Here is a 16141-nt window from a genome sequence, read left to right on the forward strand (position 1 = left end):
CTAGCACCTAGAACATCACCTGGTATGCAGTTGGCACTACTAACTGGGCCATGGTTGAGAACACTGAGTAGTTCACCGAGAAGAAAAGTCAAGTTTCTAAGTGTTATAAAGAAAGGAGATGATCCATGAAACTTGTGTTAATTATGCATCAAAAGTTAACATTCTGAATAGAAATCATAGGGGGAAAGTCATAGGTGGACTTCTCTGGTGGTCCAGTGGCTAAGACTCCATGCTCCCAATACAGGGGGCGCAGGTTCAATCCCTGGTCAGGAAACTAAATCCCACACGCCACAACTAAGACCTGGCACAGCCAAATAAATAAATATTTTAAAAAAAGAAGAAGAAATGAGTTATGGGTATGTACATAGTTGGCAAGATTTCTCAAGCTTAGCACTACCAGACTACTGACATTCGGGGCTGGATAATTATGTGTGTGTGTGTGTGTGTGTGTGTGTGTGTGTGTGTGTTTAGAGGGTGTAGGGGCTGTCTTGTGCACTGTAGGATGTTTAGAAACATCTCTGGTTTCTACCCACTAGATGCCAGTAGCACCTTCCCAGTCGTGACAACCAGAAATGCCAAATGCCTCTCCACCCTTGGGACAAAATGTTCCCCAGTTGAGAACTACTATGTTAAAAGAAGTTCCACTGAGCAATGGTCAGGAAGTGGTGTTCACTTAGGTCTGCTAAAGGCCTGGCATCTTAGGGTCATTCAACGTGTATGGCTTTTTATCAGCTTCAGCTAGTTCGAGAGAGCCCATGGCACTGGGACAACAGTGTCAACAGTTCCTAAGCAAGTGCTGCTGTGAGGGGAGGTGAAATCTAGGGGGAAATCTGATGAGAAGCACAGTCTTAAAGTGTCTCCCCACGGACACTTTATTCGTTGTCAGAAACAAACAACTAAATGTTCACTGGAGAAAGCAGGTAGCAGCTTGGCCAAGTGATCAAAATTAATCTCACTTATGGGGAACAGGTGAACACAATGTGTCTGCAGAGTTGATCTCCTAAGAAGAATATGATGTCACCTACGTGGCATAACAGCCAAGAGTACATAACCTGATGTAAATCACAAGGAACAATTAGACAAACGCAGAAATAAGAAAGTTCTATTTTCTAAAAAGTGGCATGGAGTACTGTATTCTTCAAAACCATCAGTGTTATAAAAGACAAAGAAAAGCTGCAGGATCTGTTCCAGACTAAAGGAGGCTACATGCGACATTGACCCTAGCTGGATCCTGTACTGGAGAAAAGAAAATGCTAAGAAGGACATTATTAGGTCAACTGACAAAACTGGAATACAAACTAGGTTGAATACAATGTTGTGATAAAGTAAATTTATGAAGTTGATACCTGTGGTGTGATTATGTTAAAAGAACATCCCTTTTACTTAGGAAATACACACTGAAGAATTGAGGGATAAGGGGCCATGATAACATAACTTACCCTCAAATTTTTCAGGAAGAAAATGTTTATATACAGTTATACACGGATAGATCTATATATGAGAAAGAGATTAAGTAAATGATAAAGCAAATGGGGTAAAAGGTTAAGGATATTTGAATCTGGGTAAAGGGTATACGTGTGTTCCTTGTAATATTTTTGTTTGCAACTTTTCTAAGTTTGAAATTATTTTCAAATTAAAAGTAAAACAAAAAGATTGGCTTTGGGAAAAAATTTGATTGAAGTAATCTGGCACGTTTAAGAGGCTGGCAATATTCTTAAGAGACAATTACCGTTGTGGAAACGTCATGGATCTAAAGAAATCTAAGTTTAGTCCCCTGTTACTAATTTGTGATCCTGAGAAAGTCACCCAAAGCCTCTCTGAGCTTCAGTTTCTCCAACCCAGAGTGCTGCCAGAATGATCAAATGAAAGAATGTATATACAAAAGCTTTTCCTGCTACATGCCACTGCAGAAGAGGAAAGTGTGTTTAACAATAAGTAGGACTAAAGCCATAACTTCCTCTCACGTCAAACCAGCGGCTCCATTCTCTTTTCCAAGGCACCGCTGCTAACCGTGGCGGCGCACAGTTTCACCTCTCCAGGTGGGCGGTGATCACCCCTCTCCAGGTGGGCGGTGATCACCCCTCTCCAGGTGACAACAGTAGCTGCTTGAGGGCGCAGGCGCCGAGCCAGACCACGTGATGGTATGGCCCCACCCCCGCCCGAACTTTTTCGCGGGATCGCCCTGGAAACGCATTCTAGGAGGAACCGGCCGCCGCCAATGGGAAGCGAGCGAGTGCCACGAACAAGCCAATAGGGAGGGAGCGGTGCGGGGTTTAAACCTCAAGCGGGGCCAGATTCCTCCCGGTGTGCTGCGGAGGAACGGCTGCTTGCCTGCGGTGGGTTCAAGGTCCCCGGCTGGTCTGGGGCTCCCGTGCTCTGCTTCTCCCCACTGAGCTGCTGCCTGGTGCAGAGGAAGCCATGGCGCTCCGGATCACCAGGGTGAGCTGCTAGGGACGGTGAACAAACGCGGCTCTCCTGGCTCGCTGCGTCTCCTCTCCCTATCTCGCCTGCTGGAGTTCCCCTGGCAGGAGTGGACCGGGACAGATTTGGGGGGAGGATGGCGGTCGGTGGGCCCCTAAAATGGTGGGAGAGTTTGGGGCGCGGACAGACGGAGAGAGGAAGGTGAGAAAGAAGTGGATGGGGCTTGGATAAAGTGGGGGGGGAGGGGACAGATGGAAGGTAGACGCGAAACCTTTTGTAAATGGTGACGGAGGACCCCTGAGCGAGCTCCCACCAACTGCATAACCCCCTCCCCACAGGAAAGCTTCCTGCAATTAAGGCTTTTTCGATTTCCTTTCAAATGTAAATTCATGGTATTTTAGGTCCGGCGGGGACTGAGCAGGCAATCCCTCAATAGGTGAAAGAACAGGTTCGGGGAGGAATCTGGCTTGTTAACAGCTTTAGCGTAGACCCTGGAACGCAGGTTTCCCCTGGGAACCCATTTACAGTCGGCATTCCTCCTGAGAGCCTGTTTGCCCCCGCTTTAACCGTTGATTTACTCTAACTTGGCCGAGCCAGCTCTCAAAGTGGTCTTGCTTCTTACAGAACACGAAAATTAATGCTGAAAATAAGGCGAAGGTCAGTATGGCAGGCGCAAAGCGCGTGCCTGTGGCCACTGTTGCAGCCTCTAAGCCCGGGCTGAGGCCAAGGACAGCCCTTGGAGACATCGGTAACAAAGTCAGTGAACAGCCACAGGCCAAATTGCCCCTGAAAAAGGTAACTCTTGCTGATTCAACTACTCTGTAAGAGTCTGCCTTCCAACTGTAACCTGTGATGGAGAAACATTCCATTCTCTCCTTTTCATCCACAGGAAGCAAAAACTTTAGCTGCTGGAAAAGTTATTGCTAAAAAACTACCAAAACCTCTGGAAAAGGCTCCTGTACCTGTGCCGGAGCCCCAGCCGGAGCTGGATCTGGAGCCAGAGCCAGAGCCGGAAACCGAGCCTGTTAAAGAAGAGAAACTTGCCCCTGAGCCTATTTTGGTAAACTTAACTGTAATATTTTAGAGCCTGTTGATTGTTTCTTTTCCCTTCGTTTTATTAATGCATGGCATAGCATTTGACTAAATAGGAAAAAATAGTAACATGTATAGAGTGCTTAGCAGGAGGTAGGCTCTGCTAAGCACTTTACATGCATTAGCTCACATAATCTTACACTCTCTTAGTGCGCTGGTATTATTACCTCTACTTTTAGATAACGGCATAGAGAAGTATTAAGTATCTTTTCTAGGGTCATATCTCATCAGTGGCACATAATAGGATTCAAACCCAGGCTATCTGGCTTCAGAATCTATGCTTTTAATTGCTTTGTTATACTACCCCTCCTTTGTTTACCGTACTGAGTAGTAGCTGCCTGGACTAAAGATTTTGCTGTCTTTGGGTACAAGCCATCTCTGGCCAGAATTTATTGACTGAAACACAGATTGTTCTCTTGAGTCCTTTTTTTTTTTTTTTTTTTTGGCGGTACGCGGGCCTCTCACTGTTGTGGCCTTTCCCTCCCGTTGCGGAGCAACAGGCTCTGGACGCGCAGGCTCAGCGTCCATGGCTCACGTGCCCAGCCGCTCCGCGGCATGTGGGATCTTCCCGGACCGGGGCACGAACCCGTGTCCCCTGCATCGCATCGGCAGGCGGACTCTCAACCACTGCGCCACCAGGGAAGCCCCCCCTTTTTTTTTTTTTTTTTTTTTTACTCCATAATGTGGTCACCAAATAATTAATAATAAATCTGTAACATTGGAATTTATATAAGGATGTAAAGCAGAAAATGGAGCTATTCAGAGAAGGTAAGAAGATGAGTTAACAGCCTCAAAAACCAAGAACATTTTATTAAATATCAGGCATGTAAATGTATCTACTCCTGTGAAGAAAATATACACCATCTAGAAGAGGCTGCTTTCCTGACACTTCAATGAACTGCATTTTTTTTTCTTCAATATTTATTTGGTTGTGCCAGGTCTTAGTTGTGGCTTGCTGGCTCCTTAGTTGCGGTACTTAGGCTCCTCAGTTGTGGCATGCGAACTCTTAGTTGCAGCATGCATGTGGGATCTAGTTCCCTGACCAGCAATGCACTGCATTCTTAAGTTCTAATTTTTAAAACTTCATTAAAGCTGGTTGGGAAAATGATCGGTTAAAGTTATTCAGCCTAGCTGTCTATATCTAAGGGAAAGGGATGTGAGGCTATGGCTTTAGTATTGTCCTTCTGGACATATCACAGAAACCTGTAGCATGCGCAGTCTTTAACTGGCCATACCAAAAGACCTGAGCTTTCCGTCAAAGTCCCATACTGATTCTTGCCTTCACTTTCCCACCCTCTTTTTGTTTGTTTTGTTTTGTTTTGTTTTTGCGGTGCGCAGGCTCAGCGGCCATGGCTCACGGGCCCAGCCGCTCCGCGGCACGTGGGATTCTCCCGGACCGGGGCACGAACCCGTGTCCCCTGCATCCCCGTGTCCCCTGCATCGGCAGGCGGACTCTCAACCACTGCGCCACCAGGGAAGCCCTCCCACCCCCTTTCTTTTAACTGATAACCTTCTCATCCTTCAAAACAGCTCAATCATCAACACCTAAAGCTTTCCCTAACTTTCCCAACCCTACCCTAACTTCCCGCACCTCTAGGATTTCTTCCGAGAATCAATCTCTTTACTTCATTTACTTATTTCTTCTAAATTCAAAGCCCCTTGGCTGGTCCCGTGAGCCATGGCCGCTGAGGCTGTGCGTCCGGAACCTGTGCTCTGGAACCTGTGCTCCACAACGGGAGAGGCCACAACAGTGAGAGGCCCGCGTACTGCAAAAAAAAAAAAAAAAAAAGGAAGTGCTCAATAAATGTTTGGACAATGGGGGGGTAACTGGAGCTTGAAGAAAATGGTTCATGATAACAAAGTCAGTTAATCCTTAGTAGTTTGGGGGCTTCCCTGGTGGCGCAGTGGTTAAGAATCAGCCTGCCAATGCAGGGGACCCGGGTTCGAGCCCTGGTCTGGGAAGATCCCACATGCCACAGAGCAACTAGGTCCGTGTGCCACAACTACTGAGCCTGCGCTCTAGAACCCGCGAGCCACAACTATTGAACCTGCGTGCCACACTACTGAAGCCCGTGTGCCTAGAGCCCATGCTCTGCAACAAGAGAAGCCACCGCAATGAGAAGCCTGCGCAACTCAATGAAGAGGAGACCCCACTCCCGCAACTAGAGAAAGCCTGCTTGCAGCAACAAAGACCCAACACAGCCAAAAATAAATAAATAAAATCCTTAGTAGTTGGGACAGGACTTGTGTTCTCCTGTGCAGTGGGAAGCAGGCCATGTTACTAAAGACTAACTTGTCATTCACTTTACATGACATTGCTAAGCAAATGCGTTACTTATCAGTTTCCTTTGGAGGAAAGTCTAGATGTGAACTTGCTTCCTCTCTGTTTTACCTGTTAGCATTCTGACTCTAAACTGATTCAGTCTAAGTTGGCATTTCATCTTTCATATTACTCACTTCCTGAAGACAAATTGAATAAATTTGTAAAGGTAAATGAATTGTATTTCTGTTCAGCAGATAGTCTCTTGAATTGGTACCAATAATCTGACCTTCATTCCCAGATTGTATGCTCCTCTTTGCTATTATTTCAAAAAGTCCATTCTGTTTCCAGGTTGATACTCCCTCTCCAAGCCCCATGGAAACATCTGGCTGTGCCCCTGCGGAAGAGTATCTGTGCCAGGCTTTCTCTGATGTAATTCTTGCAGTGAATGATGTGGATGCAGAAGACGGAGCGGATCCAAACCTTTGTAGTGAATATGTAAAAGATATCTATGCTTATCTGAGACAACTTGAGGTCAGTAATATGAAACCTTTGTTTTTTCTAAACTGCATCTAGCTTTATTAAAGAGATTTTCCATTAAGAGTTCACAACAATTTAAGCAAGATATGAGCAGCATTTCTTAACAGTAGGTTCCACTTTGAAATTCTTCGTGGAAAAATAAAAAGTCCCAAAGTAAGCCAATGTAATTTTTTTTTTTTTGGTGGGGACGGGGGTTGCATGCATGGCTTGTGGGATCTTAGTTCCCTGACCAGGGATTGAACCCCGGGCCTGTCAGTGAAAGTCCTAACCACTGGACGGCCAGGAAATTCCCAATGAAGTCTCTATTTGCCATTTTGAACAGGGAAAATTCAAAGTGAGAGTGGATACTACCGTGGCTCTTCCTAAAGGAAAGTCCACAGATTGAAAGGTATTTTATATCTATCACAGTTAGGAGTGAGTGAGTCCCAAATTCTGGGTTTAAGGAGCGTAACAGGCAGGAGGTACATGGTAATGGAGAAGATGCTGAAAAACTATAGCCAAAAAAAAGCATTTTGGGTCAGTGTCGCTTATGAGCATGTGATATCAGGGAAATTGTTCTTTGTGTACAAGAGGAGTATACTCAAAAGCTAAAGGTTTTGGTTTTCTTCCATTTCATCCTATTTCTGAAACTTTCTATTTGCCCTTTTCCCCCCCAAACAAGGAGGCATTCTGTATGTTAACAACATAAGCTATACAGTTACCAAATTTACCCAGTTGCTTGTTTATAATGCGTTGTGTTCTAGTGGCATCATTAACATCTTCAGGCTCTTGCCTGGTTCTTTTGGGCATCTCCATTTTCTACAGGATTGTCCTGGTTCCTTGCCAGGACCAGCCTTCTGCTGTGGATTTCTTTTCTCCCTTGTCTTTAAAGTTTGTGTTCTAACTTTGGAGGAGTGGGTTTAGCAGATGTGTGTGCTGGATTTTGATGGTTGACTTTTGTTACCTATGGTGTTTGGGGGGTTTAAACCCTGGAGTAGGAGTGGTAGCATATTGGTTCCAGCTAATCTGGAAGGTGCTGCTATATTTTCTACTTCATAAAGCTCAGGCTGTGGGTTTTAGAGTCTTAAGTGAAAAGATCTGAGGTGATAGGTAGTATGGTATCCTTATTTGGGAAGAAGCGGGGAAAGGGTGTGGGCCAGTAGTAGTGATGGTGAATTGGACATAGTAAGATTTGCCAATATGAAAACCTGTCACACTGTCCTGTTTAATGTTTGCTTTCTTTGTTTCTCAGTGGTAGAGCTGTTTGCAGTGACCAAATGAATAACTGAGTTAAGAACATTTTAGAGATTCTAAATGTTCCAGAGCTATTTTGAGGTGACTATTTCTGGTCAGAAATGTCATGTGGAGTCTTGCTTCTTAGGATAATCAGCATTTCTTTTGCAGGAAGAGCAAGCAGTCAGACCCAAATACCTACTGGGTCGTGAAGTCACTGGAAACATGAGAGCCATCCTAATTGACTGGCTAGTGCAGGTTCAAATGAAATTCAGGTTACTCCAGGAGACCATGTACATGACTGTTTCCATTATTGATCGGTTCATGCAGGTGAGCATAATTCACCAACTGAGGGTTCTCCCTTCCAGGGTCCTAGCTGAGTCGTAAGAAACAGACTTTCTCAGCTAAAATCTGTCTTGAGGCATGGGGTGTCATTAATTGAGATTCCGTTGTGAGAGTGTGTCTTTCCCACCACTCCTTCACAATTCTGTGCCTCCTTTTTCAAATATGTATTACTTATTGATCCAGTTGAAATTCCCATTGCAGGATAATTGTGTGCCCAAGAAGATGCTGCAGCTGGTTGGTGTCACTGCCATGTTTATTGCCAGCAAATACGAGGAAATGTACCCTCCAGAAATTGGTGACTTTGCCTTTGTGACTGACAACACCTACACTAAGTACCAAATCAGACAGATGGAAATGAAGATTCTAAGAGCTTTAAATTTTAGTCTGGGTCGCCCTCTACCCCTGCATTTCCTTCGGAGAGCATCTAAGATTGGAGAGGTACAGATTTCTTGAAACCTTTGGTATGGTACATTAGGGAATACTGCTGGCCAATGAGATCTAATTCAAGTGCCTTGTATTTATACCTAACTACATGAGGAAGGGATAAAGATGGTATTTATTTCCAATCAGGCTGTATGTTAATATTATTATTAAAGCCTTTCACGGGCAATTGCATTTGAGAGTTTGTAGGTAAACATTTGTAGTTAGTTATGGGCATACCAGTTACTGCCAACGCAGAATTCTCTTGACAGAACCTGTGGGTTTTATTCCAGGTTGATGTTGAGCTACATACTTTGGCCAAATATCTGATGGAACTAACTATGTTGGACTACGATATGGTGCACTTTCCTCCTTCTCAGATTGCAGCGGGAGCTTTTTGCTTAGCACTGAAAATTCTTGATAATGGTGAATGGGTAAGCTCTGTCCCACAAACTGAGGTTACCCTGAGCTTTTAAATTATAATATTTACAGCATACAGAACTGTTGTCATTAAAGGACAGTTCAAATGGTTCTTAAATATGGCATCTACTGAGGGAATGATTTAAAATATCTTGTTTGTGATATCTCCATAGAATGCTTCCGTTTCATTGCCTAATCTCATCCATCTAATACCCCTTTGAGAAAGGCAGAGCAGCTGCTACTCCTTACAGATGGAGAAGCTCAAGCAGGTCAAATGACATACTAGAAGTTCGTTCGTATTCGTTGATTCAACAAGTATTTCTCCTATATGCCGTGTGATACTCTAGGCCCTAGAAATAGAATTATGAATGAGAAAGTCAGCTCCAAAGAACTTGGAGTCTAGCTTTGGGGTGGGCAAAGTCAGCAATTACAAAAGTGTAATTAGGTTGGAGCACAGGATCCTAGAGAAGCCATGAAAGAAGGGTATTTGGGGAAGAAGGGGTCTTAAGCTTGTCTTCAGTATCTACTTCCCTACCCTAGTTTTGAATAACATCTAGAAATTTTATGAAAATCATTGGTGATGAGCATTTTCAACATTAACTTTTGTTGCCTTAGACACCAACTCTGCAGCATTACCTGTCATACACTGAAGAATCCCTTCTTCTTGTTATGCAACACCTGGCTAAGAATATAATCATAGTGAATCGTGGGCTTACAAAGCATATGGTGAGTCAGTGGTACTGTATGGTGTTGGGAAAAGTGGAAAATCATTTAAGATTTTTTTTTTTAGTAAATTTATTTATTTATTTATGGCTGCGTTGGGTCTTCGTTGCTGCGCTCAGGCTTTCTCTTGTTGCGCTGAGTGGGGGACACTCTTCGTTGCGGTGCGCAGGCTTCTTATTGCGGTGGCTTCTTTCGTCACAGAACACAGGCTTTAGGTGCACGGGCTTTAGTAGTTGTGGCACTCATGCTCAGTAGTTGTGGCTCTCGGGGTCGAGAGCTCAGGCTCAGTAGTTACAGCGCACGGGCTTAGTTGCTCCGCGGCCTGTGGGATCTTCTCCGACCAGGGCTCAAACCCTTGTCCCCTGCATTGGCAGGCTGACTCCTAACCACTGTGTCACCAGGGAAGTCCAGTCATTAAGATTTTATGCCTGTAAATTCATAGCTTGCTTTTAAGGAGTTGATTTTTAAGGGTATATGTGTATCGTTGGTTCTTATGATGTTTTCCTCTTTTCCTTCATTAATTACTATGCTTTTCTCTTCCAGACTATCAAGAACAAGTATGCTACGTCTAAGCATGCTAAGATCAGCATTCTAGCACAGCTGAATTCTGCACTAGTTCAAGATTTAGCCAAGGCTGTGGCAAAGGTGTAATTTGTGAACTTTGGAATACTATAAAATCTGCAAATAAAATTGGCACCATGTGCCATCTGTACATATTATATGTTACATTTATTTACTTTTAATAAAGTTGTAGTCCTTTTTACTTAAACCTTAACTCATTTGAATGTGGCTGCTTCCCACAGGTTGTTTTAAAGGTTCAGTGGGGGAATAGTAAAAAAACTGCTTTCAATTACCTGGGGACCCAATTAATATACACAATTGATTCTTCTTGGTTCTTGTTTTATGTACCTGGCTTTACTTCAAATAAATTACTAAGCTCTTGAGGGCATTTACAATCCTTACTTACTTTATGTCATACTGTATGTAAGCCCAGTCATCTTAAGAGAATTGGCTGCCTAGTTCTATGTAAGGAAAAGTACCACCTCATTCCCAATTCCCCCGATTTCTATTTCCTCTGGTGGTTGCTGCTATAATTCTAAGTAATCTACTCATACCACTTTCTTATATTATCAACTTAAACTAGTATCAGCTTTTTCACTTGGAAAAATAAGAATTTTAATTTATATTCAAAACCTAGTTTGCCTTTTCTTTATTGGTTAAGAAAATAAAACAATCCTCAAAACAAATAAGTATCTAAAAACGTTTATTTACCCACCCCCTCTTACTCTCCTACGTCTCAATCCCATCCACCTGAAGGATATCAGGAGTTTGGGATGTAGCCAGTCATGCCTTCTATGAGTATAGACCTGCATGTAAATTATTATAGTGGGGGTATTAAAAAAATGAGATCATTCTATATACTTAGCAATTCTTTCAACATGGACAAGCCTTACCTGTATTTGGGCATTATAGTCCATAGTATGGATATACTATAATGTAATTAACTATTCCCCTGTTCAGATTGTTTTTTGTCTTTGCTCCTACAGACAATGCTGTTTAAATGTCATTATATCCCATGCCTTTCTTTATGTACCCTGGGTTCTCCAAAGAGTGTGTTCTAAGTTCTGGCAGGTACAGCCAGCTGACTTTCTCAGTGTCATCAGCAATAAATGTACAAAAGTTCTGGTTTTCTCTGCATCCTTGCCAGAACTGAAGGTAATCATTCTCTTTAATTTCTGTGAGTTTGGCAAAAAATATCCTATTTTGTTTGCTGTTTTAATTTATACTTCTTATGAGTGGTTGAATCAATTTTTGTTGTCCGCTTATTTATCAATTTGTAAGGCTTTCTCAGTTTGTCGTTTGCCCTAAATCTGTTTATGCTGCATCTTTTGCCATGCAGACACTTTAAATTTTTATATTATCAAAACTATTTTTTCTGTAGTTGCTTTTGGATTTTTGGTGTTAAGGTCAACATCACCCCCAAACCATTACCATCTCTTAAATTTCTAAATTTTTCCTGCTTAGGTCTACAAACCCTCAGCAAACTTTTTTTTTTTTTTTTTGCGGTACGCAGGCCTCTCACTGTTGTGGCCTCTCCCGTTGCGGAGCACAGGCTCCGGACACGCAGGCTCAGCGGCCATGGCTCACGGGCCCAGCTGCTCTGCGGCATGTGGGATCTTCCCGGACCGGGGCACGAACCCGTGTACCCTGCATCGGCAGGCGAACTCCCAACCACTGCGCCACCAGGGAAGCCCAGTAAACTTTTTGTATGTTGTATGAGATAGGATTCTTAACTTCCAGATGGATTCTATTTGTGCCAGCCAGTACTATATGTTTAAAATCTTCCTTGTACAATTGAAACATCAGTTTTTATTGTTCCCTGATCTACTTGTTTCTTCCTGTGATTAATATAGTTTTACATTAAGTTTATCTGGTATGATGAGGCTACCACTGTTTCCCAAATATGTGGGGGCAATTTCAAACACATGAACCTTAAAATTATATCCAGTTATTGAAAAGCTCCTTTGAGATTTTGACTGTATATTATATACGTATATATAGAATGTTATGTACTAGCTCTGGATAGACTGATGTTGTCTTCCCATCCAGAAGCATTTTTCTACATCAAAGACTTGTTGCATGCCTTTCATTGCAATGTTAGAATTTAATTATGTAATTGGCTGTACTTTTCTTGTCAAGTTTATTTTTGGGTTTATGCTTTTTTTTGTCACTATTGTGAATAGGCCCGATTTCCCACTTTTTTTTTTTTTTTTTTTCATTTTGCGGTACGCGGGCCTCTCACCGCTGTGGCCTCTCTCATCGCGGAGCACAGGCTGCGGACGCGCAGGCCCAGCGGCCATGGCCCACGGGTCCAGCTGCTCTGCAGCATGCGGGATCCTGCTGGACCAGGGCACAAACCCACGTCCCCCGCATCGGCAGGCGGACCCCCAACCACTGCGCCACCAGGGAAGCCCCCACTTCTATTTTTTATTGCTAGTTGTAATTTTGTTACCCAGTTGACATCGATGTTCTTACTTGATTTTAGGCCTTAGGCTTTTCTAGGCCTTAAATCCCCAAATTTTATTTTTTCAACTGTATGATATATATATATTTTTTTAATGCAGAGAGGCTGCCTTTTAATTTATTTATTTATTTTTGCTGTGTTCGGTCTTCATTTCTGTGTGAGGGCTTTCTCTAGTTGTGGCAAGCGGGGGCCACTCACTATCGCAGCCTCTCTTGTTGCAGAGCACAGGCTCTACATGTGCCGGCTCAGTAGTTGTGGCTCATGGGCCTAGTTGCTCCGTGGCATGTGGGATCTTCCCAGACCAGGGCTCGAACCCGTGTCCCCTGCATTAGGCAGATTCTCAACTACTGTACCACCAGGGAAGCCCCAACAATATGATTTTTAAGTTATTGTTTTAGAGTCTCCAAAACAACATTGATAATCGGTAGATCCCCATCTTATTCCTGGATTAGACATCTCTTCAATATTTTTACCATCTAATATTTATCTGTTAATCTTTTTTAAAAAAAAAAACAGAAAAACTCCAATGATATCATAAGCTGAAAGAGTAAATAAAATTCCCCAGCCTTGACTATTAAAAACTCACAGCAGGAAGAGAAATTTAAAATCTATTCATTTATTGAAAGCTAGCTAAATTAATCTGTAAAGTCACCTGGCCTGTTGCTGCTTATGATGGTAGCTTTCCATGGTTTTTTGGTGTTTTTAGGAATTCACCACCACCACCACCTTAGAAAATCATCCATTCTGGATTTTCTAAATTATAGCTGTAGAGGTATATGATATTATTCAATCTCTTTTGTATTATAACTTCTCATTCCTGATGTTGAATACTTGTGTTTTCTAATCAGGCTTGGCTAGGGGGTCTTTTACTGGTGTTTTGAAACAATGATACAAAGGTATCATTTCTACTACCTTTATTTTGGAGTTTTAGCTTTTATGTTAATTCTCACCATCTGCTTTTCTTTTGGTTATTTTCTAGTTTAGGTTAAATATTTAATATAATTTTAGTAATAAAAGCCTTTGTATATACATTTTCCTCTGTGATAGCTGGTTTCTAAAGTTCTCTTTCATCAATATCTGGTTATTTTGTGATCCTTTTTGATCTGGAGATTATTTTACTGCTTATTTTCTAAGTAGTTTATTTATTTTTGCTGCATTGGGTCTTCGTTGCTGAGCGCGGGCTTTCTCTAGTTGTGGCCAGCGGGGGCTTCTCATTGCGGTGGCTTCTCGTTGCAGAGCACGGGCTCTAGTTGCACGGGCTTCAGTAGTTGCAGCACGTGGGCTCAATAGTTGTGGCACACGGGCTCAGTTTCTCCACGGCATGTGGGATCTTCCCGGACCAGGGATTGAACCCGTGTCCCCTGCATTGGCAGGCAGATTCTTAACCACTGCGCCACCAGGGAAGTCCCAGTTTATTTTTTTTGTCAGACATCTATATGTTGGTAATTTTTTATTTCATTGGAAATAAGGTCTGTAAAAAGCCTTTCAGAACTTTTCTATGTGGATAAGTACTTCATTGACTTATGTAAATATTCCATGGATTTTATTTCCTAATAGGAAACAAAGTTTTAGTGATTTACGTAGGCAAATATTAAGGCTACAGAGAAAAAAAAACTGTATGGCGGTCATATACACAGGTGTGTGCAACTGTGTACATAAATTCCTATTTTTAAGAGCCATTTGAAAGTAAATCTCAGGTGTCAATATAATGTCCCCTTAAATACTTCCATCATGCGTCTATGTCCTAAGAATTAGGACCCTTAATTTTGATTTCGACCATTTTTAAAATCTTTATTGAATTTGTTACAATATTGCTTCTGTTTTACGTTTTGGTTTTTTTGGCCATGAGGCATGTCGTATCTTAGCTCCCTGACCAGGGATCGAACCTGCACCCACTGCATTGGAAGGCGAAGTCTTAACCACTGGACCACCAGGGAAGTCCCCACAATCTTTTTATCACACTAAGAAAGTTAACAACTCCATATGTAATATACAGTACATAATCAAATTTCCACAATCATTCCAAAAATGTCTTACATTTTTCGAATCCAGAGCTCCAAGTTTCATTTCTTTTTCCATACAGAACAATTGCCCTGCTTTATTTATTTATTTATTTATTTCTTTTTGGCTGCATTGGGTCTTTGTTGCTGAGCGTGGGCTTCTCCTTGCAGTGGCTTCTCTTGTTGCAGAGCATGGGCTGTAGGCATGCAGGCTTCGGTAGTTGTGGCACACGGACTCAGTTGTTGTGGTTCACAGGCTCTAGAGCACAGGCTCAGTAGTTGTGGCGCATGGGTTTAGTTGCTCCGCGGCATATGGGATCTTCCAGACCAGGGCTCAAACCCGTGTCCCCTGCACTGGCAGGCAGGAAGATTCTTAACCACTGTGCCACCAGGGAAGTCCCAATTGCCCTGCTTTTTAACATGAATTGTCTAGGCCATTTTTCTTGTAGAATGTCCTTCATTCCAGATTTGTTGTCTGATTGTTTCTTCATAGTTAAGTTCAGGTTATGCATTTTGGCAAGAATATCGGTGATTTGCACAACTTATGCATCACTGGAGTCACGTATCAGATTGTTAAACACTACTGGTGATACCACATTTGATCATCTGGGTAAGGTGGTAACCACCAGATGAGTTTTGATGTAAAGGTGCTGTTCTCTTTTTAGTTTTAACGTTGATTAACGATACTTGCTTTGAGTAGTCTTATCTCACTGGGGGTGGGATGATGGTAATTATCTAATTTATCATCCATTCTGTATTATTGGACATTGATTCCGATGCATGCTCAGATTGGAGAACCACTGCATAGTCTTCATCCCAAATTTGGCCTGTGGACACCTGATAGGCAACTGCTTAAAAGGATGAGATTGATGTGAGATATTGGGAAACATCCCGATAAAAGCAGTTAAGTGCAAAAAGAATAGGGTCACTTTTTTGTAAAGAAAAAAGGAAGCAAAATGTTCTTCCAGGAATTTGGCAGTAGGAGTGGTGAACCGGACATTTTACATCCGACCGTGCCTTCGAATCTTTTACCAGGAGCTGAATTACTTTGATAATAGGAAGAAAGGGGAGAATTGTGTGAACAAGTATAACTCAGGGGCAACTCGCTATAGAAGGGAATGCTCGGCTCTGTTGTTCAGAGGCCCGAGCTGCTTGTGCTTGTGCAGCAAAGACTGTTCCTCTTACACGACTGACCATTGTGAAAAACTACAAACCAGTCAGGCATTTATGTCCTGCGTTGCCCGGTCACTGCTCAGCCAAGAAAGCTCAACTGTAATCTGCCGGATCATCAAACTGACACTGGGGGTACCCAACTCTGTTACGAGTTCGAATCTTACTGACAGCTGAATTTCAAACTGGAAGTCTGCATTGCCTCGTGGGGAGGAAGTGGGTATCTCTGAACTTGGGCCACTCTTCTCCGCCAAATGAGGGGCCTGGACTTAATGAGCTCAGAGCAAAAGTCTACCTAACCCTCCAGTGTTCATCTCTGCCAGCCTGCCGGGCACAGCCATCTTCCAAGGCCGCGGATGGAAGGGGAATGCTAAGGTAGGTCAGTAACGGCTATCCCAGCTCCAAGGCTGAAAGACCTGGGATGTCGGGGTTCTCCCCTCTAGGCCGCAGTGCCAGGAGCCGGGGAGTGCCCCCGAACGGCTGCTGCATATAGCCCTTAGCCCAGCACTCGAC

General features: G+C 43.0%; 1 protein-coding gene across 1 annotated transcript; it reads left to right on the forward strand.

Moving 5' to 3' along the window:
* The first annotated feature begins 2264 nt into the window (after positions 1-2264).
* CCNB1 (cyclin B1) lies at positions 2265-10112 on the forward strand. Its single transcript, XM_079916304.1, has 9 exons — positions 2265-2439; positions 3046-3216; positions 3311-3481; positions 6125-6307; positions 7697-7855; positions 8072-8308; positions 8584-8724; positions 9326-9436; positions 9977-10112. The coding sequence occupies exons 1-9, from the start codon at positions 2419-2421 to the stop codon at positions 10082-10084; spliced, it is 1302 nt and encodes a 433-aa protein (XP_079772430.1). The 5' UTR covers positions 2265-2418; the 3' UTR covers positions 10085-10112.
* The last annotated feature ends 6029 nt before the right edge of the window (positions 10113-16141 follow it).

The sequence above is a fragment of the Stenella coeruleoalba genome (genome assembly GCF_951394435.1).
Source record: "Stenella coeruleoalba genome assembly, chromosome: 3".
Lineage (NCBI taxonomy): Eukaryota > Metazoa > Chordata > Mammalia > Artiodactyla > Delphinidae > Stenella > Stenella coeruleoalba.

What these genes read in the sequence shown, in the direction of transcription:
- CCNB1 (XM_079916304.1), top strand. Translation starts at nt 2,419, where the DNA reads ATGGCGCTCCGGATCACCAGG. An exon ending in TTGCCCCTGAGCCTATTTTG is followed by an intron (nt 3,482 to 6,124) that starts GTAAACTTAACT and finishes TTCTGTTTCCAG; the next exon opens with GTTGATACTCCCTCTCCAAG. An exon ending in GTGGGCTTACAAAGCATATG is followed by an intron (nt 9,437 to 9,976) that starts GTGAGTCAGTGG and finishes TTTCTCTTCCAG; the next exon opens with ACTATCAAGAACAAGTATGC.